Below are 25,696 nucleotides of genomic sequence, written 5' to 3'. Positions count from 1 at the left end.
AGTCAAAGTTTTGTTAGCTGATCATTGGTTTAGAAAGAATTCAAATATCAACTCCAAGGCTGGACCGGTTTGTGATAGCAAGTCTTAAAGCTTCATCTTAAGGCGCCTTGTCCAAGATCTTTGCAGACTTCTTGGTTCAAGACATAAGTTTAAATTGAGGGCATTTATATTACCAGCTTAATAGTCCTAATTCTTCTAGTGATCTTTCTTGCTTTAGTTTGTTTTGTTTTGTTTTTGCTTAGTTCCCTAGTAGCTTTGATGAATGGTGCTCTTGGCTTTTGTGTATTGGTCTTCGAGTGTTTGTTCCAATTTCTTGTCCACTTGGATAGATTGTATGGATATGATGAGGGTGCCTTGGGGATGTCAACCTAGTTGAGATGTCTGGGTGCACTTGTTAATCCTTTGTTCTAGTTCTTGTTGCTCTTAGTTTCTAAATATTGTACTATGAGCATTAGTCTCATCTCATTATTTCAATGAAGAGGTTTATTTTCGTTAAAAAAAATGTGTTCTCAGTATCTTTTGTTGTAACTTGAGCATTAGTCTCATTTCATTACTTCAATAAAGAGACTCGTTTCCTTTTCAAAAGAAAATATCATCTTTGCAATTGCTGCTACTCTTTTACCGTTGCTATCAGAATTATGTGATTATAAATCGATATCATCACTAGTCCAAACCAAACAGCAGCTTAAATTTTGAAATCTGTAAAAAGGGTAAGAAAAGAAAGGATAGACATACCTTTTCTTATCAGAACTGCCTTCTCCTTGAATTTTCATTGTGGCTCCATCACTGACACCTGGTGGGATTACTAAGTTCATTTTTCTAATTGATTGCATTCGACCACTGCCACCACAGCTACGACATAACTCTGTTATTATCTTACCATCACCGCCACATTCAGAACATATGGACACCTAAGATGTCAAAGAACAATGATCTTAAGGTAAATCTACTAGGCTAAGAGTTAGATTTTCATAGGATTTTTCTCTAAAAACCAAAATTCATCCAAACACGTGAAATCTGTAAGAAAACAATTGAGAAATTTTAGAAGATTATTAAGTTCTAGTGTTTTTTTTTTAAAAAAAAAAAAAGGAAACACGATTCATTATATTAAGATAAATGTGAGCTAAAGCCCAAAGTACAAGAGAATTATACAATGAGCAAAGCAAAGACTAAGACTAAAAGGATCAGCAAGCGCACCCGAGCATCTCAACTAGGTTAACACCCCCTTGGCGCCAAAATCAAGAAGAATTTTTCGTTACCTTCCCTCTAGCATCTACTATAATTGGTAATAATGTGTATAAAAGATTAAATATATCCTGACCTAGTATTTTTTTAAAAAAAAAACAATAAACAAACTCTTCACTGATACATGAAAAACAAATAAAAGTGTTCAAGGATACAACCACCCATATGGGGAGATAATATAAAATCCAAAGAAACAACATACCAAAAATACAAGAGCCTTACAAAAAAAAAAAAAAAAAGCCTTAAAGAAGGACCCGAAAACACCAAACCAAAAAGCTTCTAAAGCTACACAAAAGATAGCACGCAGAACAAAAAAAGAGAAACCTCAAGGGCAACAACCACCCCTTTACAATATGAAGAAAGAAATCAGGGTTGCTAAGTTTGAAAAAGTCCAAAGAGCGAGACTAGCCAAAGACAAAAGCTTTTATGTAATCTCGAGAGGTGAAAAAAAAAAAAAAAAAAAAAGCCTCATGAAAAGACCTCCAACCAGAAACTGAAACCAAAGCTGGACAAGGGGCACCACAAAGGTGCTTCAGTTTCGAGATCTCTATTAGACCGTTTTTTCATCTCTAAAGCTTGGGATGAGGAGTATGAAAGCTCTAGAGTCAATAGACAAGTTCGTACTTTCTTCGATCATTATCCAATCTTACTAGAAGCTGGCTAGATCAACTGGGGCCCCTCCCCTTTTAGACTTTGCAACAGTTGGCTGCTCAACAAGGAATGTGTCAAAATCATCGAGACAGCTTGGTCAGTTGTGTTGCTGATGGTTGGGCCGGCTTTACCCTTAATCTAAAGCTGAGAAAAGTAAAATCAGCAGTTAAGGCTTGGCACTCCAAATTTCAAGAAGATCAAAGAAGGAAAAAAGAGGGGTTGTTAAAAGAAATTGAAAAATGGGATGCTCTTGCTGAAACTTCTACTCTCTCTACCAGTGAAAATGATATTCGATCCTCTCTGAAAGCTGAATTAATGTCACTCTATAGGCTGGAGGAAGTTAATCTAATTCAAAAAAGTAAGTTGAACTGGCTCAAATTGGGAGATAAAAATACGAGCTTTTTTCATAGATTTTTAGCGGTAAAGAAGAGAAGAAACTTCATCACTGAACTAGTAGATGATCAAGGGATGCCAACTAAATCTTTTAGAGAAATTGAAAGTCTAATCCTGAATTTTTATAGTAGCATCTTTCTTAAATGCCCGGAGAGGAGGCACATACCCTTGAATTTAGATTGGCCTTGTATCAATTCTAACCAGAATCTGATGTTACAAGCTAAGTTCTCAGACTTAGAAATCAGATTAGCCATCGAAAACCTTGGGAAATGTAAAGTCCCTGGCCCTGACGGTTTCACTATTGAGTTTCTATTGAAATTTTGGAACCTAGTTAAGTCAAGTTTCCACTCCACTTTTGAGGAATTCTACAAGAATGGAAGGCTTAATGCTTGTATAAAAGAAAACTTCATCTGTTTAATTCAAAAGAAGGAAGTAGCAGTTGCAGTCAAAGATTTCAGGCCAATCAGCTTAACTACTATGACTTATAAGGTCATTGCAAAGGTGCTGCTCGAGAGACTAAAATTGGTGATGCCAAATATCATTGCTCCTTCCCAAAGTGCATTCATTGAAAGAAGGCAGATTTTGGATCCTATTCTTATAGCTAATGAAGCAGTGGAAGAGTATCGAGCTAAGAAGAAGAAGGGGTAGATTCTCAAGCTAGACATGGAGGACTTTGATCGTGTTAACTGGGATTTCTTAGAAAAATTGTTGAGAAACAAGAATTTCAGTTAGAAATGGATAGAGTGGATAATGGGGTGTGTCAAAAATCCAATGTTTTCAATCTTCATCAATGGTAGACCAAGGGGAAGAGTGGTTGCTACAAGAGGAATAAGGCAAGGTGATCCTCTCTCACCTTTTCTTTTCCTTCTGGTTAGTAAAGTGTTGAGCACCTTGGTGAACAAGATCATTCAATCCGGTCTAGTTGAAGGCTTCCTGGTTGGAAAAGAAAAGGTCCATGTTTCCATACTTCAGTTCGCGGATGACACTTTATTATTTTGTAAACATGACAGCACTATGTTTGCTAAACTCAAGCAAACAGTGGAGCTTTTTGAATGGTGCTCGGGTCAGAAAGTGAATTGGGAAAAATCAGCACTTTATGGTATCAATGTGGATGAAAGTGAGCTGCTGATCACAGCTTCATCACTGAATTTCAAGGCTGATCAACTTCCTTTTTCCTTACCTAGGCTTGCCTTTAGGTGGGTATCCGAAAAAATTGTCCTTTTGACAACCGGTGTTGGATAAATTTCAAGCTAAACTGGATAAATGGAAAAGCTTCAACCTTTTAAGAGGAGGTAAGTTACTCAATGCAATTCAGTCCTTTTAAATCTCCCAACTCATTACATGTCAATCTTTCTTATGCCTGAAGGAGTTATTTAAAAAATGGAGAGGATAGTAAGGAACTTCTTTTGGGAGAGCCATAATGATAGCAATTTAAATCACTTGGTGAAGTGGGCTTCGGTGCAAAAACCTTTAGCTGATGGAGGCCTCGGACTGGGTGGCTTCAAGGTAAAGAACTTAGCCCTCCTAGCTAAATGGGGTGGAGATACTTTGATAAGGAGGACTCCTTCTGGGGTAAAGTAATCAGAAGCATTCATGGTAAAGATTCTTTTAATTGGCATATGGCAGGCAAAGGAGGTAGGAGTTTGAGAAGTCCTTGGGTTAGTATCTCAAAATCTTGGCTGAAAGTTGAGTCACTAGCCACGTTCAAGTTAAGAAATAGCAGCCGGATTGCATTTTGGCTAGACCCATGGGAAGGAGTGATTCCCTTTAATATCTTGTTTCTAAGTCTTTTCAGAATCACCATTTTTCCAAAAGGATCCGTAGCTGACCATAGGGACAGCCTTTTGGCCTCATGGTCAGTCTCCTTTTGCCGGTTACTTAAAGATGATGAGGTGCTTGAATTTCAAGAGTTGCTTGGGAAAATTGCAGCAAAGAGAATCTTTGATGCATTCGACAAAAAGGTGTGGTCTTTATCAGCCAAGGGCAGTTTCACGGTCAACGCTCTCAAAAACCACCTTTCCCTCTCCTCCACTTTGGATAAACCTCTCTTCTTGGCCCTTTAGCCCTCGAAGGGTTAGCATCCTCATTTGGATAATGCTTTTTGGCCAGCTGAATGTTGCCTCTGTTTTACAAAGCAAATTGCCCTCTAATTACCTCTACCCTTCTATATGCCCATTGTGCCTTCATTTTGGCGAAGATCTTCTCCACCTTTCTTTTTGTGCTCATACTCAGCTTGGTGCTGAGAGAATTTACTGTCCATCTTCAATCTTTCATGGGTAGTGAGCAACGACTTCCGAGGAAATGTGCAGCAACTTTTAGTTGGAACAAGCTTTAAGAACTCCATCCGTTTACTTTGGCTTAATGCGGTTAAAGCTCTATTGGCAGATTTATGGTTTGAGAGAAACCAGAGGGTGTTTAATGGTAAATCTCTTGGGTGCCAAGATTGCCTTGAGTCTGCCCGTCGTCTTGCTTCTTCTTGGTGCATGCTCTCCAAACACTTTAATAGCTACAGTATTATGGATTTCAACCTCAATTGGAGAGCTTTTATCTCCCTCCTATTGGCGGTTCTTAGCTTCATCAGCTGCTGTTTCTCTTGTTTTTCAGCTTTGTTTTTTCTTTTGTCCCATTTACTTTATAGTTCTCTCTCTTTCCGGCCACTGTTTGGGCCTTGTTATGCTGTGTGTTTTATGTATGGCTTCTTCCCAACCTTAGTCAATGGTTCTCTGTTCTTGAAAATGATAAGGGCGCTAAGGAGGTGTCAACCTAGTTGAGATGCTCGGGTGCGCTAGCTGATCTTTAAGTCTATGCTTTTTGCTCATTGTATAATCCTCTTGTACTTTGGGCTTTAGCTCACAATTCTTTTAATATAAAGAATCATTTCCTTTTAAAAAAAAAAAAAACATCGATATAATGAAAAGAGGCAGAAACTTAAAACTGGATATCCCGAAATCAACACCAAACACTGCCCGAAAACACAAAACCAACTTCAACAAACTCCAAAACAAAAATCTAAAGAGAAATATCGACCGAGGCTTCGAGGCCTTTGCATTAATCTTATATAATCTGATGTAGGACATATTTAGCTCTTAAAACATTGTCCTCGTCTTGTTTGACTTCTTGGGTTCTTGATGTAAACTTCTTGTTTTTAGAAATATTTCTTTATATTTTCTTAGTTGTTTATTTGTTCGAATGTTTAGAACAATTCTATTTTTCAGCTAGCTTTGTTCATTAAGAATATGAAATGAGACTAATGCTCAATATACAAAGTGATACGAATGAAAGAAAAAGTTGAGGATCAATAGGTGCACCCAGGCATCTCAACTAGGTTGACACCTCCTTAGCACCTTTATCATATCCAAAAAGAAACTAGTATCACCAATACAACCCCAACCAGGCCCAAGATACATCCCCGCCATCAACAGCTCAAACAATTACAAGGATAATTAAAACTTGCAAAATCTCCCGAAAGAGACCAAAACAAGAACATAACAGAATCCTTACCGAACAACAAAATACTAAATACAGCCAGTCAAACAAAACAAAGAAAAATTTCCAAGAAATTGAAACTAGTAGCATCAAACAACTAGCTGCCCGAGTTGATGAAAGCATGCCAACCCAAGCTAATGTCTTGTATGGAGTATGCCGCATAAGTCTTAGATAGAGAGCACCACAAGGAGGCATTCAGCCGAGCTGTCTCAAAGCGAGCAAAACCAAGGAGTTTCCTTTTCATGGAACACTCTTTGATTTATTTCAAACCATAAATCAGCAAATACCGCTTTCACTGCATTAATCCACAAAAATTTTGGAATTTTCTTGAGTTTTGGCTTTACTAAAATCTGCAGAACATTCTCTCTGAATTCCTTTCCAAAAACCCAACTAATGTTAAAGCACACGAAAAGGAATCGCCAACAATTACTAGCATAGCAGCAATCGAAGAATAAATGTTGATGATCTTCACAATCCGCTCTGCAAAGAGCACACGAGTTAGGAGATAAGCTGTGTGAAGGCAAGTTCTTTTGTAAAACAGAGGAGCAGTTTAGGAGCCCAAATAGCATGATCCAAACTATAATATTGACTCTCCGAGGACTCTCAGACTTCCACAATGCATTCTTTAAATGATGATCAAGAGGGGAGGCCAAATAAAGATGAGTAACTAGTGATTTGACTAAAAAAGAACCATTTGCTTCAAGAGACCACGAATGTGTATCTTGCCAATCCCATACATTCCTCTTAGAGACAATGCTCAACAAATTTTGAAACTCTAATCTCTTCTTTTAAAAGCCTTCTGAATGTGATGGACCAAGAGGAAGTGGAATAAGCCCAATAGTCCGAAGCTGACCCATTTGGACTGAGAGCTATTCGAAACAAATTCAGGAAGCTGTTTTTTAAAGGAAGATTGAATATCCAAGGGTCTAACCAAAAAACTATTCGACTTCCATTTCCAAGCTTATAAACCGCCAGTGCTTCCACTTTCAATCATGATCTTGAAATGCTTATCCAAGGGCTATGGAGGCTAAAACTTACCTTGCCCGACGTGTGCCATTCGAACAAACTTCTCTCATAGATGCTCTTGACTACTTGACTCCAAAGAAAGTATCTTCATTCATAAAACGCCACCCCCATTGGGCTAATAGTGCCAAATTTCTTGCTTTTCAGCCAGCTTTGTAAACACTAGTTTTGAGTTTAGGCTTAGTCTAAGTTAGCTTAACTAACTTTCTGTTGTAAAGACTTTCAGTCTCTCAGCCTTTTTAAAGGGCTGAATTCATTCATTAAATACAACCTTTGAGGTATTATTCAGAAAACTTTCCATTGCTTACATCAAGTGGTATCAAAGCATTGATCCCCGCTTTGGTTTATATTCGAATTGATAATTCAAGAATGGACATGGAAGCCTCCCAAAACCAACGCTTGCAGTGGGTGGAAGCATCAATTGAAGAACTTAAGAAAGCTTTTTCAGAGATGCAGAATTGTGTTGGTTGTAAATATGTTGATGTATTGTAAAATTATTAAAGATTTTATTTTATTCTTATTATGATACTTTCCTTTTGATGTATATAGTCTTCCTCCTATATAAGAAGGTTTTGTATCTCATAATTATTCATTGGAATACAAAATATTTTATTCCATTCGTGTTGAGATGCTATCAGAGCTGGGAAATTTCACAAACGCTAATTTTTTGAAACCCTAAAAACCCTAGTTCCCACTATCACTCACCACTTCCGGCCAATCACCAATCTTTACCGCACATTGCATCACAAGCGCCGGTTGATCTTTTCTTTGCTAGACGTTCCTCCTCAGCCGCTTGGTTTGTTCGTTCGTCATCCTCAGATCTCATCAGTCATTCGCGAGTTGTCACAGTCGGTCGTCCTGTCAACGTCGTCAACCACCTCTATTTGTTAGCATCATCGTCGGTCGAATCATCTGTTCATGGTTCGGTGTAAATCCACAGCTTGTTCGTGGTCATTGTAGTCCATGGAGGTCTTCAACCTTAAATAAAGTCAGCACATCCTCTCCGATCGTGCAGCTCAGTCCACTTTGATCACTGCCTCTCCATTCTCCAATCTCCAATTTACGGTCCATTTGATTTCACTACTATCCATCCAGATCCGACATTGCACTGCTCGTGGGTTCTCCGTGAATCACCTCTAATTGCACAAATTGGAAACTAGCGCTGCTCGTGATTTGTTTTTCTTAAAAAAAAATGGTTCGATTTGGCTTATCCAGACCTGTTTGGTTCAGCTCACACACACCGGTTTGGTTCGGCTTGCATAGACTAGATCAGTTCAGATTCTTTTTTCCTTTTCAATCTCTAAGTCTATTATTTCCTTTTTCTTATCACTACTACCAGAAGGAGCAAATTCATCGAACCATGGCAATGCGACCAACCAATTTATCATCTAATCATTCTTGTATTTCCCCGGTGCAACTAGGTATTTAGCCTCAAGTTTTCTTTTCTCATAAATCCTCTCCATGGATTATTAATTCTGGAGCTTCTAATCATATGATTAATTTGTCCTCTCTCTTTAACTCTTATTGTCCCTCATATTGATGGCATATTTTCACTAATTGCAGGAAAGGAACCATTAAACTAACTAAAGATATCACTCTAAAATCTGTCCTCCATGTCTTTAAATTAACCTACAATCTCTTATCTGTCAATAAACTCTCAAAAGATTCTAACTGTCGTATTGTTTTCTTTGAATCCCATTGCATTTTTCAGGATCAAACCTCGGGGACAATGTTTGGACGTGCTAGGATGCTTGATGGCCTAGACTATTTTGATGAACCTTCTTGTGGTAATGGAAAAACTCAGGTCTTTAATAGTACCCGTTCTTCATCTATGAAAGATCAAATTATGCTTTGGCATTGTAGACTAGGACATCCGAGTTTTTCCTATCTCAAAATTCTATTTCCAAATATTTTTAATGGCATTGATTATTCTCTTTTAAATTGTGAAAAATGCATCTTTGCATAAAGTCATCACTCCTCTTTCTCACCAAAACCTTACTCATCTTCAAAACCATTTTACTTAATTAATATTTATGTTTGCGGGCCGTCTAAAATTGTAACCCATAGTGGAAAACATTAGCTTGTGACTTTTATAGTTCTAATATTGGGGTTATTTATTTTATTATTGTAAATATTTTTGTTATATTTTCCTTTTATGGCCTTTTTTACGCTTTCCTTCTTTAGTCACTCTTGTACACATGTATATAAATGTTTCAGTGAACGAAATAATAAAATATTCTGATTCTCTCGAACCTGAGAGTTTTACATGGTATCAGAGCACTAGAAAATTAGAGTTTTGTGAACCTTAGGGTTTGAGAATTTAGAACCCTTTTGTGTTACATCTAGGGTTTTATGGAAGAGCGGGTTTATACTTTTGCCCACCGCCACCATCGTTGGTTTGTTCACCGTCATCAGTCGTCAGTCGATTCAAGTTGGGTCATTTTTCTCCGCTATTTTTCGACACAGCCTAGTCCAACAAGGGACCCAACCGATCTACAGTACCCCAAATTTTGGTGTCATCTGACCAGCACGTGAAGCTCATGCGTCGCCAACTCTCTCTGCCCTCCAATCCATGAGTCGACGCGTGCACCACTCCTTTCTGCTCGTCTTCTGTGGGTATCATCGGGGTCATTTCCTCTCTGTGGTGGTGTGTTTGTTTGGGCTATGTACTCATTGTTTGTGGTTCATTGAAGAAAAAAAACTCTTCGGTAAATTAAGATTTGCTACAACACATCTTACCATTAGATTTTAATCTGTATTTCTGCCCGGTTTTTTAGGTAATGGCTAACAAGAAACCAGTGGTCATGTCTGAGATGATTCCTATGATATCAAAAGTAACTGAACACAAGTTAAATGGATCAAATTACTATTCATGAAGATCAAACGTTCGCCACTTTATTAGGAGCAATGAGATGGAGGATCATATCACGCAAGAGCCACTGATGCTACTAAAAAGATTTAATGGCACGACAATTCAAGAATGCTTCTACAAATCAAGAATTCTATCGACCGTGAATCATTGTATTAGTAAACCACTGCGAATCAATCAACGAACTACTAGACTATTTGGATTTTCTTTATTCTGGGAAAGAGAACATACACAGGTTAGTGAAAACAATTTCCCCATCCCCCCTCTAAATTTGTCAGATGTCCCCCAGTCCTTACACTCCATCCTAAAAGAGTGTGACTTCGTCTTGGCCTGATCAAAGGGGGAAGAATTAAAGTATCCTCGGTGGTCCAGAATGAAGATTGTTACTCGAAACACAAGTCGTTTAGGGGATTCTTCAAAAAGACTGCTTCTGAAAAGATTTCTGAAAAAAGTCAATCCGGATATCGTCCTTATTTAAGAAACAAAAAAAGACAAAATTGAGGGCTCCTTTATCAAAAGCCTTTGGAGCTCGAAAGAGGTAGGATGGGCCTTCGTTGAAGCTAAAGGAAAATCGGGAGGTTTACTAACAATGTGAGATGAAAGCAAAATTCTAGTTTCCTACAGTTCGAAAGATGAATTCTCTCCTTCAATCAAGTGTCAAACTGTAAACAAAAAGATTTGTTGCATTACAAATGTCTATGGCCCTTGTGATTACCGAGAAAGGAGAAGAATGTGGGTGGAATTATCCTCCCTGACTGAGAAATTCGATGATCTCTGGTGTATTGGTGGGGATTTCAACAGCATTTGAAGAAGACGTGAGAGATACCCAGTAAGAAGAGCAACGAGGGATATGAATAACTTCAACAAGTTCATCAGGTTGCAATCTGCTGGAAATTCCACTCTCAAATGGCCAATTCACTTGGTCTACGGAAAATGTTGCTTCCAAATCTCTCCTAGACTGTTTTCTTGTATCAAGCACATGGGAAGATGTTTTTGATAATTCAAAGGTCGCAAGACAAGCTAGAACCATGTCAGATCACTTTCCTCTTACCTTAGAAACAGGAGCATTTGAGTGGGGACCCTCACTGTTTCGTTTTTGTAACAGCTGGTTGAGCAATAAGGAGTGTTGTAAATTGATTGAAAAATCTCTAAAAAAGAGGGAAAATCATCGGTGGGCAGGCTTTACTCTCTCCACAAATTTGAGAAAAACTAAATTAGCTCTTAAGAAATGGTTTCATGAATATGGGAAAGAGATGAAGTTGAAAGAAGAAAGTTTACTAAATGAACTTCAAAGAAAAGACTCACTGACAGTGGATTTTTTTCACAGATCAAGGTTGATGATGCATCCTATTCCTTGAAAGCAGACCTGCTGGCATTATACCAACCGGAAGAAAGAAGTCTAATTCAAAAATGCAAGTTAAAATGGTTAAAAGAAGGGGACGAGAACACCTCTTTCTTCCACAGATTCCTTTCTGCTAGAAAAAGAAAAAAATTGATTGTAGAATTGCTCAATGACCAAGACCTTCCAACAACATCCACCCGAGACATTGAAGATATCGTTTTCGGCTTTTACTCCTCATTGTACTCAAAAAGTGATGGTCCTCGGGCCATTCCCCTTAACCTTGTCTTGTCTAGAGTCTCAAGAAGCCAAAACGAACAGCTAGTAGTAAGTTTTTCTGCTTTAGAAATCAAGTTGGCAGTGAAAGGGTTGGGAAGAAACAAGGCACCAGGACTGGATGGCTGCACACCAGAATTCTTCATCCATTTTTGGTCTCATCTGAAAGACAACCTTATAAAAATGTTTGATGATTTTTACAGCAATGGTAAACTCAATTCATGTATTAAAGAGAACTTTATTTGCCTAATTCCAAAAAAGTCTGATGCAGTGAAGGTCAAAGATTTCAGACCAATCAGTCTCACAACCCTCTTGTACAAAATAGTTGCAAAAGTTTTAGCTAAGAGGCTAAAAAGAATCATGCCAAGCATAGTAGCCCCTACTCAAAGTGCCTTTATTGAGGGAAGATAGATCCTAGACCGCATCCTAATTGCAAATGAAGCAGTTGAGGACTATAAATCGAAAGGGAAGAAAGGTTGGATTCTAAAGCTTGATTTGGAGAAAGCCTTTGATAGAGTGGACTAGTCCTTCCTTGAAAAGGTCCTACTTGGTAAGAATTTCAGCTCAAAATGGATCTCTTGGATTTTGGGCTGCATCACCAATCCAAAGTTCTCCATCTTTATCAATGTAAGGCCTCGTGGAAGGATAGTGGCAACTAGAGGAATCAGGCAAGGAGATCCCCTTTCTCCTTTCCTTTTCATCCTTGTGGGAGAAATGTTATATGCCTTAATCAACCGGTTACATGAGAAAGAATGCTTTGAAGGCTTTTTGGTAGGGAAGGTTAAAGTACATGTCTCAATTTTGCAATTTGCCGATGACACCCTTATCTTTTGCAAATATGATGATGCTATGCTAGATTCTCTTCGGGCCACACTTGACCTTTTTGAATGGTGTTCTGGTCAGAAAATTAATTGAGAGAAATCATCTCTTTGTGGTATAAATATAGACCTTGACATGCTAAATAAGTGGGCAGCCAAGTTCAATTGTAAAGCAGAGCAACTTCCCCTTCTCTATTTAGGCCTTCCATTGGGAGGTTATCTGAAAAAGACAGTTTTCTGGCAGCCTGTTATTGATAAACTTCAAGACACTCTTGACAAATGGAGAAGATACAACATTTCAAGAGGAGGAAGAGCAACTCTTTGTAAGTCAGTTCTTTCAAACCTCCCCACTTACTATATGTCTTCCTTCTTGATACCAAAAAAAGTGTTATCCATCTTAGAAAAAATATTGAGGAACTTCTTTTGGGAAGGCCACAAAGGGGTAAACTAAATCATTTAGCCAAATGGGAGCATGTGGCTAAATCTCACGAAGAAGGGGACCTTGGTTTGGGAGGCTTGGAAGAGAAAAATCTGGCTTTTCTAGCAAAATGGGGCTGGAGATTCCAGCATGAAAGCTCTTCCCTTTGGTGCAGAGTCTGTCTCTTATACACATCTAGATGTGTATAAGAGACAGGCCTTAGAAGCCCATGGGTCAGCATTTCAAGGGCTTGGTTGAAAGTGGAAAACCTGTCGGTTTTTGTTTTAAGCAATGGACTTAAAATTGCTTTCTGGTTAGATGCTCGGCTTGGCATTCTCCCCCCCCCCCCCCCCCCCCCCCCCCCCCCCCCCCCCTATTGTCCAGATTCTCCAGATTCTCCAGATTGTCCACTTAACCAAACGGTTATGTGAGGGAGCATTGGGATCACAACACTAACTCTTGGAGCATCTCTTTTAGAAGACATTTAAAAGATGAAGAGATTATTGAATTTCAAGATTTATTAAGCCTCATTTCTAACCTAAAGGTGCAAGATCGCCCTGGCTCAAAGGTTTGGTCTTTGGAATCCAATGGAGTTTTCTCGGTTAAATCCTTAACCAATTATCTTCGCAAAGCCCCTCGAATTGATCCTCTCCTAAATAAGCTCTTTGGAAATCAAAAAAGTCCAAGGAGAATAAATATAGTCCTTTGGATAATGGTTTTTGGAGCCCTAAACTGCTCAAGCGTGCTGCAAAAGAAGCTTGTCTCCCACTACATCTCCCCCAATATATGTGCTTTGTGTAAAAAGAATGGGGAAGACCTCCAACACCTTTTTTTCGATTGCTTTTATGCACAAAGCTGCTGGTTTTCGCTCTTCAATGTCTTTAACTTGTGCTGGACCTTCGGAGCAAACTTTAGCCTAAATGTGCAGCAGCTGTTGATAGGGCCTGTTCTCAAGAAAACTCATCAAATTCTGTAGGTCAATGCTGTAAAGGCTGTGTTAGCTGAATTGTGGTTTGAGCGGAATCAAAGAGTCTTCCAAGACAAGGAAACCCCATGGTTCTCAAGATATGAAGCAGCAAAGCTGAAGGCCTCTCTTTGGTGCTCCCTCTCAAGCTCCTTCGCAGCATACTCTAGTCAGGAAATTAGTCTAAATTGGCATTCATTCCTTTCTCCAGCTTTCTAAAGTTCACATTTCTTCAATTTTTTAGTTCTCTTTGTTGTGATTGTTCCTTTTCCCTTAATTTTCCAGCCGGTTCTTTCTTTCTCGTTTTTAGAATTGTATCCCTTTGTATTGCTTTAATTTAGAGGATTTTCTAGTGTTCGGATGTGATAAGGGGTGCTAAGGGGGTGTCAACCTAGTTGAGATGTCCGGGTGCACCTACTGATCCTTATGACTTCCTTGTAAATTGAGCATTAATCTCACTTCATTTTCTTAATGAATAAAGAGACTTGTTTCCTTTTCAAAAAAAATAAAATAAAAAATAAAAAAATTAGAGTGTTTATTGTTTGTAAGACCCTATATCAACTTGATCAAGGAGAGAAATTCCTTCCAAGTTACTTTATGGAAGTCAAAAATACATGCGTGGAATTCAATACCTTAATGTCAATTAGCACTGATCCAAAAGTTCTAATGACTCAACGTGAAAAGTTGTTTATCATGAGTTTCTTAGTTAGTCTTACACCTAAATATGAGATGGCTAAAGATCAAGTTTTGTCAAGCTCAAACATCTCATTGTTGGAAGAAGCTTATACTCTAATACTTTGTACAAAGAAGCCACAAGTAGCTATGTCATCTAATTCTAGCAGTGTTTTGATTGGGTACACAAATGACTATAAAAGTAATAAGGAGGTTGGATCAAATAGCTCCAAAGGTTATCCCAATGACCAACGATCAAATTTAGAAGATGTTGTTTGCTATTACTGCTGTAAACTTGGCCATTCGAAATGTGAATGTAGAAAATTGTTGAATAAGGGTCAAAGGGTGTCATCTGCACATATCGCTTCTACTCCTAATAATCTTGACAAGTCAATTACAATTTCTGCAGAGAAGTTAGTTAAATTTCAATAGTATCAGGAGCCATTGACGGCATCATCTTCTACTCCCATCACTGCCATCGCAGAGACAGGTAAAATCTTTAAATGCCTTCTTTCCTCCACTTCGAAATGGGTCATCGACTCTCGCGCTACAGACCATATGATAGATAACTCCAATTTATTCTCTAGCCTTTGTACATCTACCTCTTCACCTAATGTCATTATAGCTAATGGAACCTCCACTCCTGTTTTAGGATCAGGAACCGTACATCTTACTGAATCTATTTCTTTGTCCTCAATTTAAATTTACTACAATTATCTTTTAATTTGATTTCAGCCAGTAAACTCACTCGCCATCTTCATTGTTGTGTCCCCCTTTTTCCTGGTTATTGCTCAACGAAGTAGATTATTGGTAAAGGGCATGAATTTGGAGGTCTTTACATCTTTGAACCACAAATGCCTACAGCCATCATGCTCTAGTGTGTCGTCGCCCTTTGAAGAACATTGTCGTTTGGGTCATCCATCAATTTCTGTGTTGAAAAGTCTTCATCCCCAACTTCAGCATTTGTCTTCTTTAGATAGCGAGTCATGTCAGTTTGCTAAATTTCATCGTTTGAGTTTGTATTCTCGAGTCAATAAATGAGCTAGTGCTCAATTTGAATTAGTCCATTCTGATGTTTGGGGTCCGTGTTCTCTTGAGCCCAAAAGAGGGTTTCGGTATTTTGTTGCATTTGTAGATGATTATTCTCGTGCAACGTGGTTATATTTAATGAAAAATCACTCTGAGTTATTTTCTCATTTTCTAAATTTCATGCTGAATTTCAAACTCAGTTTAGTGGTGCTCTTAAAATCTTACGGAGCGATAGTTCTAAAGAATATTTCTCTCATGCACTTGAGTCTTATTTAGATGCCCATGATATTCTTCATCAATCTTTGTGTGTCGATACTCCATCTCAAAATGGGATTGCAAAAAGAAAGAATCGTCATCTTCTTGAAACAGCCAAAGCCTTAATGTTTCAGATGCTTGTTCCAAAATCCTTTTGGGCTGATGCAATTTCCACCGCCTGTTTCTTAATAAATCACATCCCTCTTCCATTCTTAAGGGTGAGATACCTTTACATACTTTATGCCCCAAACAACATTTGTTTCTCATTCCATCCAAAATATTTGGTCGTACCTGTTTGTTCGGGATAATTGGCCTTAACATACCAAGTTGGATCCAAAAGTCTTTAAGACGTATTTTTCTTCGTTATTCCCGTGTTTGAAAGGGGTGTCAGTATTATTGTCCTAGTCTAAATAAATATCTTGTCTCTTCTGATGTCACACTCTTTGAACATTCTTCATTCTATTCCTCACCTTCTTTCTCTTCAAATAAGAGTCAGGGAGAGCATAAGGAGTCGGAGGATGATTTAGTGTCTACACAATTGTTTCCCCTTCTGATCCTCTTCCCCATTCATCTCCACCTGTGTCTACCTCTATTCCTCCACCCATCGGTGAGGTCTATAATCGACAACAACCTCCTTCAATTCCATGCTCTACACCAGAGGCGGCTTCTTCGTCTCCTTCATTTCCATTCCCTGTACCAAAGTCTTCTTCGTCATTAGATTCGGAAACGAGTGATGATCTTCCTATTGCTCTTCGTAAAGGTAAACATAAGTGCATGCATCCTATTTCCTTTTTTATTTCATATAACCATTTGTCATCTTTTATATGTTCATTCATTGCATCCTTGGTGTGTGTATCCATCCCTAAAACTGTTCATGAAGCTTTATCTCATCCTGGTTAGTGTGCCACAATGGTGGAGGAGATAACTGCCTTAGATTACAATTGTACTTGGGATTTAGTTTCTCTCCTACAGGAAAGAAGCCCATCGGTTGCAAATGGGTGTTTTCAATTAAAGTCAATCCTGATGGTTCTATCATCGGTTAAAAGCACAGCTTGTAGGGAAAGGCTATGCACAAACTTATGTCGTTGACGATGTTGATACTTTTTCTCAAGTAGCAAAAATGGCATCTGTGAGGTTTTTTATTTCATAATATTGAATGTTTCTCAGACGTCGATTGGGCAGGATCTAAAGAAGACAGAAGATCAACTTCAGAATATTGTGTTTTTATTGGGGGTAAGTTGATTTCTTGGAAGAGTAACAAGCAAAATATGGTGTCACGTACAAATGCGGAATCAGAATATAGAGCAATGACACAGTCTGTATGTAAATTGATTTGGATATATCAACTTCTTACTGAGTTGAGATTTGAAATCACCACACCAACAAAATTGTGATGTGATAATCAAGCAACACTTCATATCGCATCTAATCTAGTGTTCCATGAGAGAACTAAACATATTGAAGTTGATTTCCATTTTGTACGTGAGAAAATTCAACAAGGTTTAGTATCTACCGGATATGTGAAGACTGGAGAACAATTAGAAGATATCTTCATGAAAGCATTGAATGGAACATGTACAGATTATCTATGTAACCTAATAACTTATCCAATGGGAGAAGGAAGGTAAGTTCTCTCTACTCTCTCCTCTCTCCTCTTTGCTCTCTTCCCTCCTTTTCTTTCCGGCCACTCTCCGACGGCTTTCTCTCTCCCTTGCCATCGTCCATCGGAGATATACTACCTGAGGTACCACCCCATGGAAATTGAAAGTTGCAAAGTGAATGGATATTGCTTTTGTATTTGGACTGAATCTGACCGGTTCTACATTGAGGATATGGAAGCTTGAAAGGTTCTGCCCCTCTCAAGGGTGCAACTGAGATGGTTTGTAGAGCAAGCCTCAAAGCTATTAGCAAGTTCGAGTAAATTCTATTTTCTCAACAATGGCAGAGGTTGTGATGGAGTCACAAGGTTATCCAAGTTCAGAGATCTTTCTGATTGGGTTTTGAGATTTGTTGTCTGGCCTTCAATTGGAGGTCGTTTTTTTATTCACGTCCCAGAAGGTCCTGAGCAAAAAGGATGGCATTCTTTCATTGGTATGATTAAAAAATTTTTAAAGAAAAGTGAGGATATACGTCAGTTATCAAAGGAACCATTAACAGCCCTTGCTCATTCCACCAAAGTTACATTAGTGCCAAATTCCCAGAGAGTACATGGAACAAGTTTCGTGGACGTGGTGAAAGGTAAAGGAGACTTCAAGTGCTATGCCCAGAATCATCAATTAAGAGTAATAGCAAGCAGGTGCAGCCCCAGTTCCATTGTTGTTTAAACAGAGCAAGAAGACCTTTTGGGTTCAGAAGAACTTCGATGTGTTCAAGGAAGACTTTAACAACTTATGGATCATCTCGAGGCTATTTGTGTTCAATGAATGGAAGGAAATAACAAAAGTATTGAAACAGGCCTTTCAATCGGATGTCATTATCAATCCTTTGTTTGCAGATAAAGCTTTAATCAAAGTCGACCAAGGAACTCTAGAAGAGCTAATCGAAGAGCTAATCGAAGAGCCAGGTAAATGGCAATCAATTGGTCCCTACCATTTACTTTTTGAAAAATGGAACAAAACAAAACATGGTAGACCTTCGGTTATAAAAGGTTTTGGGGGTTGGATCTCAATAAAAAAATCTCCCTAGACTATTGGAATAGAAGCACATTTGAAGCAATTGGAGCTTACTTTGGAGGGCTTGAGTGTGTTACAATAGACACTCGTAATCTTACTAATTGTGCTAAGGCAAGAATTCAAGTTACAAAGAACCTGTGTGGTTTCATGCCAGCAACCTTAGAAATAAAAGATGAAACTCGAGGCAATATTTATTTGAATTTTGGGGATATAGAGTGTGTAGATTCTCTTGTTTACAATTTTTCCAATCCAATAGATTTAGTCCGGTTAAATCAAGTAAAGAATGAAGGAATTGCAGTCGAAGATTTGAAAGCTGAATGGTCCTTTCTTGAATCCATCCAGTCCAAACCGAAGTTCTCAAGAAATCCCTGTGTTTCTGAAAAAGGCTCCCCAATAGTCACAAAGGAAGATGAAGAATTTTTCTTCAAAAGATGGCGCACACTCCTCTAAGGAAGAGTCTTCCCTACAGAGGCTGCAGAGGACGAAGCAGCCACTATTGATTGGCACGAAATCCCCAATGGCATTTGAACCCCTTTAAAAGGGTTACAGAAAATGAAGCAGCACTCTCAAGTGGTAGGCGAGATCTTCTCAAAGAAAGCCGAAGAGATTTCTGTATTAAGGAGAGAGGAAAAAGCAGACGAATCGTCTTCCAAAGACAAAAATGTCACAATTGATACTACTTCAGCACAATCCGATTGGAATTCCCAATCACCTCAAGACAAAAAATGTCACAATTAATATTACGGAGGCAATAGCCATTCAGCCTTTAAGCTCTCAGCATTACCCTGCAAGCCAATCTACCTCCCCGACAGCACAAAAGCCTTTGAAAGGTATTGAAGACGATTCTACCTCGATCTCTAAGAGGTGTACGCACCTCTTCAAACCTTTCCCCAAACACTTTGCATGAAGACGAAGATCCTTCATTAAATCATGGTCCCTAATTGCAAACTCGGATCTACTCGAGGACTGTTGTGTTAGGCTTCAACTTCCATTTGTCAAGACTGAAAGGTTAGTAAAGCTTACTTCCAAACAAACTTCTACTAATCCTCCAATTTTCAAAGATTCAGACCCAACTTTTTCGTTCGTGCAAGGTTCCTCTTTCATTGAGTCTTACAGTCCAAGAAGACTCTCACCAGGATTTGATGAAGCGTCAGTTTCTAGTGTCAGCAACGAAGCATTTGACAAAGAGGACCATGAATTCAACCACAAGGTTGCTGAAGAAATAATTGGAGCTGACTTGGCTTTGGATCTCCTATTTCACAATGGTGAAGATCATGAGGCAGAGGCAATAGAAGTTCCTAATCCAGCCCCCCAATTCTTTCTGACATCCCTCAAGAACTCAACTCCTTCTTGGAAAATTGTGATATTTCCCTGGGTTAATCAGGGTTTGAAGCTTCTCGCTCTTGCAAAAACATTTGATACAAGAGGCTCATATGAAGATCATCTCGTGGAATATTAGGGACCTTGGCGATAAAACTAAAAGATTGGTTATAAAAAGATTCCTGAAAAAAATAAATCCAAATCTTGTGTTACTTAAAGAAACGAAAAGGGAAAGTTTTGACCTTCCCTTCATAAAAAGTATATGGAGCTCAAAGGATGTGGGATGGGCTTTTGTGGAATCGCTGGGTAAGTCAGGAGGCATCCTGTCATTGTGGGATGAAAGCAAATTACCAATCTCCGAGATTGTTAAGGCAGAATTTTCTTTAACAATAAAATGCCAATCTATTTGCAAGAAAGTGTGTTGGGTAACAAATGTTTATGGTCCAAATAATTACAGAGAAAGTGAAAGATTTTGGTCTGAACTATCCTCTTTAGTTGAACGTTGTGAAGACCCATGGTGTCTCGGTGGGGATTTTAACTACATTCGACGAAGACAAGAAAGATTCCATTGGGGAGAGCAACAAGAGAAATCAGACATTTTAACAAATTCATTAGGGATTCAAGTCTACTTTAAATTCCAATGTCAAATGGAAGATACACATGGTCAAGAGAAGGTGAAGTAGTATCAAGATCTCTCATAGACAAATTCTTTATTTCAAATAAATGGGATGAATTCTTTGAAGATTCCAGAGTATCAAGACAAGTTCGACCCATTTCAGATCACTTTCCCCTCTTGTTTGAAGCTGGAGTGTTCGAATGGGGACCTTCTCCATTTAGATTCTGTAATAGCTGGTTATTTAACAAGGATTGTCGTAGAGTGACTGAAAGATCTCTGAATGTAGTGGATCAGCAAGGGTAGGCAGGATTTATATTCTCAGCCAGACTAAGGAGTTTGAAGCAGTCCCTAAAAAGGTGGTTAGCAGATCATGAGAAAAGTCAGAAAGCTAAAGAAGATTCACTGCTGGAAGAAATAAAAAGAAGAGATATGAATGAGGAAAACTATGAAGATTTCTCACTAGAAGAAGAAATAAGAATCCCTTTAAAGGCTGACTTGATATCACTTTATCAAACAGGGGAAAGAGATCTCATGCAAAAAAGCAAGTTGAAGTGGCTACAATTGGGAGGTGAGAATACAGCCTTCTTCCATCGATTCCTTGCAGCCAAAAAATGAAAAAGCTTAATTGCTGAACTGCTCAATGAACAAGGAGTTCCAACAAAGTCCTTCAGAGAAATAGAAGCAATAATATTGAGGTTTTATACCAATCTTTACTCAAAATGCTTGGGCTCTCGATCAATCCCTCTGAACCTAGAATGGCCAAGGTTTCTACTGAGCAAAATGGATAGTTGGTAACCAGATTTAACCTTGCAGAAACTAAAAATGCAATCAAGGCTTTGGGAAGAAACAAAGCACCAGGACCAGATGGCTTTACCATAGAATTCAACTTTAAATTCTGGAATTTACTAAAAGACGGTCTTTAAGGATATTTTTGAGGAGTTTTATCACAATGGGAAGCTCAATGCATGTGTTAAAGAAAACTTTATTTGCCTAATCCAAAAGAAGGAAGAGGCAGTCTCAGTGAAAGACTTCAGACCCATCAGCTTATCCACCCTTGTCTATAAGATAAGGGCCAAACTCCTTGAGGAAAGGCTTAAAAAAATCATGCCTAGCTTAATAGGCCCAACACAAAGTGCATTTATTGAAGGTAGACAAATTCTTGACCCGATCCTAATAGCCAATGAGCCCGTGGAAGACTACAGAGCCAAGGAAAAAAAGGTTGGATTCTAAAACTCGATTTAGAAAAAGCCTTTGATAGAGTAGATTGGGAATTTCTTGAAAAAGTCTTTCATGGAAGAAACTTCCACCCCAAATGAATTTCTTGAATTATGGGTTGTATTTCTAATCCAAAGTCCTCCATTTTCATAAATGGAAGACCAAGAGGTAGAATAAAGGCCACAAGGGGGATTAGACAAGGGGACCCCCTCTCTCCTTTCCTATTCCTTTTGGTAAGTGATGTCTTAAGTGTGTTGGTTGATAGAATCCATGAAAAAGGTTTGTATGAAGGCTTCGTGGTTGGAAAAGACAAAGTTCAGATCTCCATTCTCCAATTTGTATATGATACTTTGCTATTTTGCAAATATGATGATGACATGCTAGATAATCTTCAAAAAAACCCTTGCACTTTTTGAGTGGTGTTTCGGACAGAAGGTTAATTGGGAAAAATCCGCCCTGTGTGGGATCAATATAGAAGAAAACAAGTTGAGGGCAGTAGCATCCAGGCTGAATTGCCAATTACTACACCTTTTGTTATAATTCTATAGTTAGGGTTTTCCTTTCTTGTAAATATTTTGTGATATTTTCCTTTTCTATACTTTGTACACTTGTATATATTCATATCTTTGGTGAATGAATAGAGCATACTAATTCTTTCTCAAACCTAAGAGTTTTACCTGGTATCAGAGCCCTCTAAACAAACTTAGGGTTTTCTAAACCTTAGGTTTGAGAATTTAGAACCCATTTGTGATATGTTTAGGATTTTGTGGAGTGGTGAGTTTACACTTTTGCTCATAGTTGCCGTCTTCGGTTCGTTCGTCGTCGTTAGCCGCCGCTGCTGTCAGGAAAAAAAAAAGCTGTTTTTTTCGACACCGCCCAGTCCAACGAGGAGCCCAGCCATCGATCTACAAAACCCCCAGAAGTATGGTTGCCATCTGACCAGCGTGTGAGGCTCACACGCTACTTGTTCCAGCCTGCTGTTCGTCCACGTGCCGACGCGTGTAGGTGCATGCGCCGTCGTTTTTTGTCCATCTTCTGTGGGTTTCCTCAGTGTTGTTGGCTCTTCTCGATTGTGTTTGTTTGGGATATATAGATATACTCACTACTTGTAATGACATCTCTTCAGTAATTTAGGGTTTTGATTCTTTGCTGTCCGGTGTTTATTTTTTGAGGTAATGGCTAATAAGAAACCAGTAATGTCTGAGATTGTTCCTATGGTGTCAAAAGTAACTGAACACAAGTTGAATGGATCCAACTACTATTCATGGAGATCAAATCCAAGAGGTGTTGTTTGCTATTATTATCATAAACATGGCCATACGAAACATAAATGCAGAAGACTGCTAAATAAGGGTCAGAGGATGTCATCATCCTCTGCACATGTCGCCTCTACTCCTGATAATCTTGACAAGTCAATTACAATTTCTGCAGAGGAGTTTGCTAAATTTCAGCAGTATCAAGAGTCATTGAGGGCATCATCTTCTACTCCCATTACGACCATCGTAGAGACAGGTAACAGTTCTAACTGCCTTCTTTCCTCCACGTCAAAATGGGTCATTGACTCTGGCGCTACAGACCATATGACAGGTAACCCCAGTTTATTCTCTGACCTTTGTACATCTACCTCTTCACCTAATGTCATTATAGCTAATGGAACCTCCATTCCTGTTTTAGGATCAGGAACCGTCCATCTCACTGAATCAATTTTTTTGTCATCAGTTTTAAATTTACCAAATTTCTCGTTTAATTTGATTTCGGTCAGTAAACTCACTCGTGATCTTCATTGTTGTGTCTTCTTTTTTTCTGGTTATTGCTTATTTCAGGATCTTACGACGAAACAGACTATTGGTAAAGGGCGGGAATTTGGAGGCCTTTACATCTTTGAACCACAAACACCTACGGTCATCACATGCTCTAGCGTGTCGTCTCCCTTTGAAGAGCATTGTCGTTTGGGTCATCCGTCTATCTCTGTGTTGAAGAGTCTTCATCCACAACTTCAACATTTGTCTTCTTTAGAAAATTGTAGTCATGTCAGTTTGCTAAATTTCATCGTTTTGAGTTTGTATCCTCGAGTCAATAAACGAGCTAGTGCTCCTTTTGAATTAGTCCATTCTGATTTTGGGGTCTATGTCCTGTTGAGTCCAAAGGAGGGTTAGGTATTTTGCCGATGACTATTCTCGTGTTACGTGGTTATATTTAATGAAAAGTCGTTCTGAGTTACTTTCTCATTTTCGTAACTTCCATGCTGAAATCTAACTCAGTTTAGTGGTACTCTTAAAATTCTACGGAGTGATAATGCTGAGGAATATTTCTCTCATACACTCAAGTCTTATTTAGATGACCCATGGCATTCTTCATCAATCTTCTTATGTTGATACTCCATCTCAAAATGGGGTTGCAGAACGAAAGAATCGTCATCTCTTGAGATAGCCAGAGCTTTGATGTTTCAGATGCATGTTCAAAATCCTTTTGGGTTGATGCTGTTTCCACAGCTTGTTTCCTAATAAATCGCATGCCCTCTTCCATTCTTAAGGGTGAAATACCTTTTCGTACTTTATGCCCCAAGCAACATTTGTTTTCCATTCCACCCAAAATATTTGGTTGTACCTGCTTTGTTCGGGATGTTCGGCCTCAACATACCAAGCTGGATCCAAAGTCCTTAAAATGTATTTTCCTTGGTTATTCCCATGTCCAAAAGGGGTATCGGTGTTATTGTCCTAGTCTAAATAAATATTTAGTCTCTCCTGATGTCACGTTTTTTGAACATACCCCATTTTTTTCATCACTGTCTTTCTCTTCGAATAAGAGTCAGGGGGAGCATAAAGAATTAGAGGATGATTTCCTTGTCTACACAGTTAGTTTCTCTCCCTGCAGGAAAGAACACTATCGGTTGCAAATGGGTGTTTGCAGTTAAAGTCAATCCTGACGGTTCTGTTGTTCAGTTAAAAGCGTGCCTCGTAGCGAAAGGCTACGCACAAACTTATGGCATTGACTATGTTGATACTTTTTCTCCTGTAGCAAAAATGGCATCTGCGAGGTTGTTTATTTCATTAGCTTCAATCAATCATTGGCCTTTACATCAACATGATATTAAAAATGCATTTCTTCATGGTGATCTTCACGAAGAGGTGTATATGGAGCAACCACCAGGGTTTGTTGCTCAAGGGGAGAGAATGGAACGGTGTGTCACCTTCATAAATCCTTGTATGGATTAAAGTAGAGCCCACGAGCTTGGTTTGGTAAATTTAGTCAAGTGATTGAAAGCTTTGGAATGCGGAAGAGCAGGTCAGATCATTCAGTCTTTTTTAAAAGATCTGAGGATGGTGTCATCTTGTTAGTCGTATATTTGGATGATATTGTGATTACTGGTGATGATGTTTTAGGGATCCAGTCTCTAAAAACCTTTCTTCATAGTCAATTCCATACAAAAGATTTGGGCATGTTGAAATACTTCTTAGGAATTGAGGTAATAAGAAGCAAGAAAGGAATTCTATTATCACAGAGAAAATATGTACATGACTTGTTGACTGAAATAGGAAAGCTAGGGGCTAAGCCATGTAGTACCCCAATGATGCCCAACTTACAGCTCACAAAAGAAGAATTGCTAAAAGATCCTGAAAGATATAGGAGGTTAGTGGGAAAACTTAATTACCTTACAGTGACTCGATCCGACATAGCCTATTCAGTAAGTATTGTGAGTCAGTACATGTCATGCCCTACAGTTGATCATTGGGCTGCATTGGAACAGATTCTTTGTTATTTGAAGGCTGCTCCCGGGCATGGTTTGTTATATAAGGATTATGGCCATAGAAATATTGAATGTTTCTCTGACGCCGATTAGGCAGGATCTAAAGAAGACAGAAGATCAACCTCAGGGTATTGTGTTTTTTGTTGGTGGTAATTTGATTTCTTGGAAGAGTAAGAAGCAAAATGTGGTGTCACGTTCAAGTGCAGAATCAGAATATAGTGCAATGGCACAATCTGTGTGTGAATTGACTTGGATATATGAACTTCTTGTTGAGTTGGGATTTGAAATCACTACACCGACAAAGTTGTGGTGTGATAATCAAGCAGCACTTCATATTGCATCTAATCCAGTATTTTATGAAAGGACTAAACATATTGAAGTTGATTGCCATTTTGTACGTGAGAAAATTCAACAAGGGTTGGTATCTACAAGATATGTGAAGACGGGAGAACAATTAGGAGATATCTTCACGAAAGCATTGGAAGGAAGACGTATAGATTATCTATGTAACAAGTTGGGCATGATTAACATATATGCTCCAACTTGAGGGGGAGTGTTATAATTCTATAGTTAGGATTTTCCTTTCTTGTAAATATTTTGTGATATTTTCCTTTTCTATGCTTTGTACACTTGTATATATTCATATCTTTGGTGAATGAATAGAGCATACCGATTCTTTCTCAAACC

General features: G+C 38.6%; 1 protein-coding gene across 1 annotated transcript in view; it reads right to left on the bottom strand.

Annotated features, from left to right (window-relative positions):
• Nucleotides 1-25,696, bottom strand: part of LOC120082833 (chaperone protein DnaJ) — an 84,342-nt gene that overhangs the window by 25,931 nt on the left and 32,715 nt on the right. The window contains exon 6 of the mRNA XM_039038165.1: nucleotides 736-911. Within this exon, the coding sequence (XP_038894093.1) occupies nucleotides 736-911 (176 nt within the window). The remainder of the gene's footprint in view (nucleotides 1-735; nucleotides 912-25,696) is intronic.

This window comes from Benincasa hispida, chromosome 8 (genome assembly GCF_009727055.1).
Source record: "Benincasa hispida cultivar B227 chromosome 8, ASM972705v1, whole genome shotgun sequence".
Classification (NCBI taxonomy): domain Eukaryota; kingdom Viridiplantae; phylum Streptophyta; class Magnoliopsida; order Cucurbitales; family Cucurbitaceae; genus Benincasa; species Benincasa hispida.
Note: the sequence above shows the minus strand (reverse complement) of the source record. Positions and strands in the feature narration are given on the sequence as shown.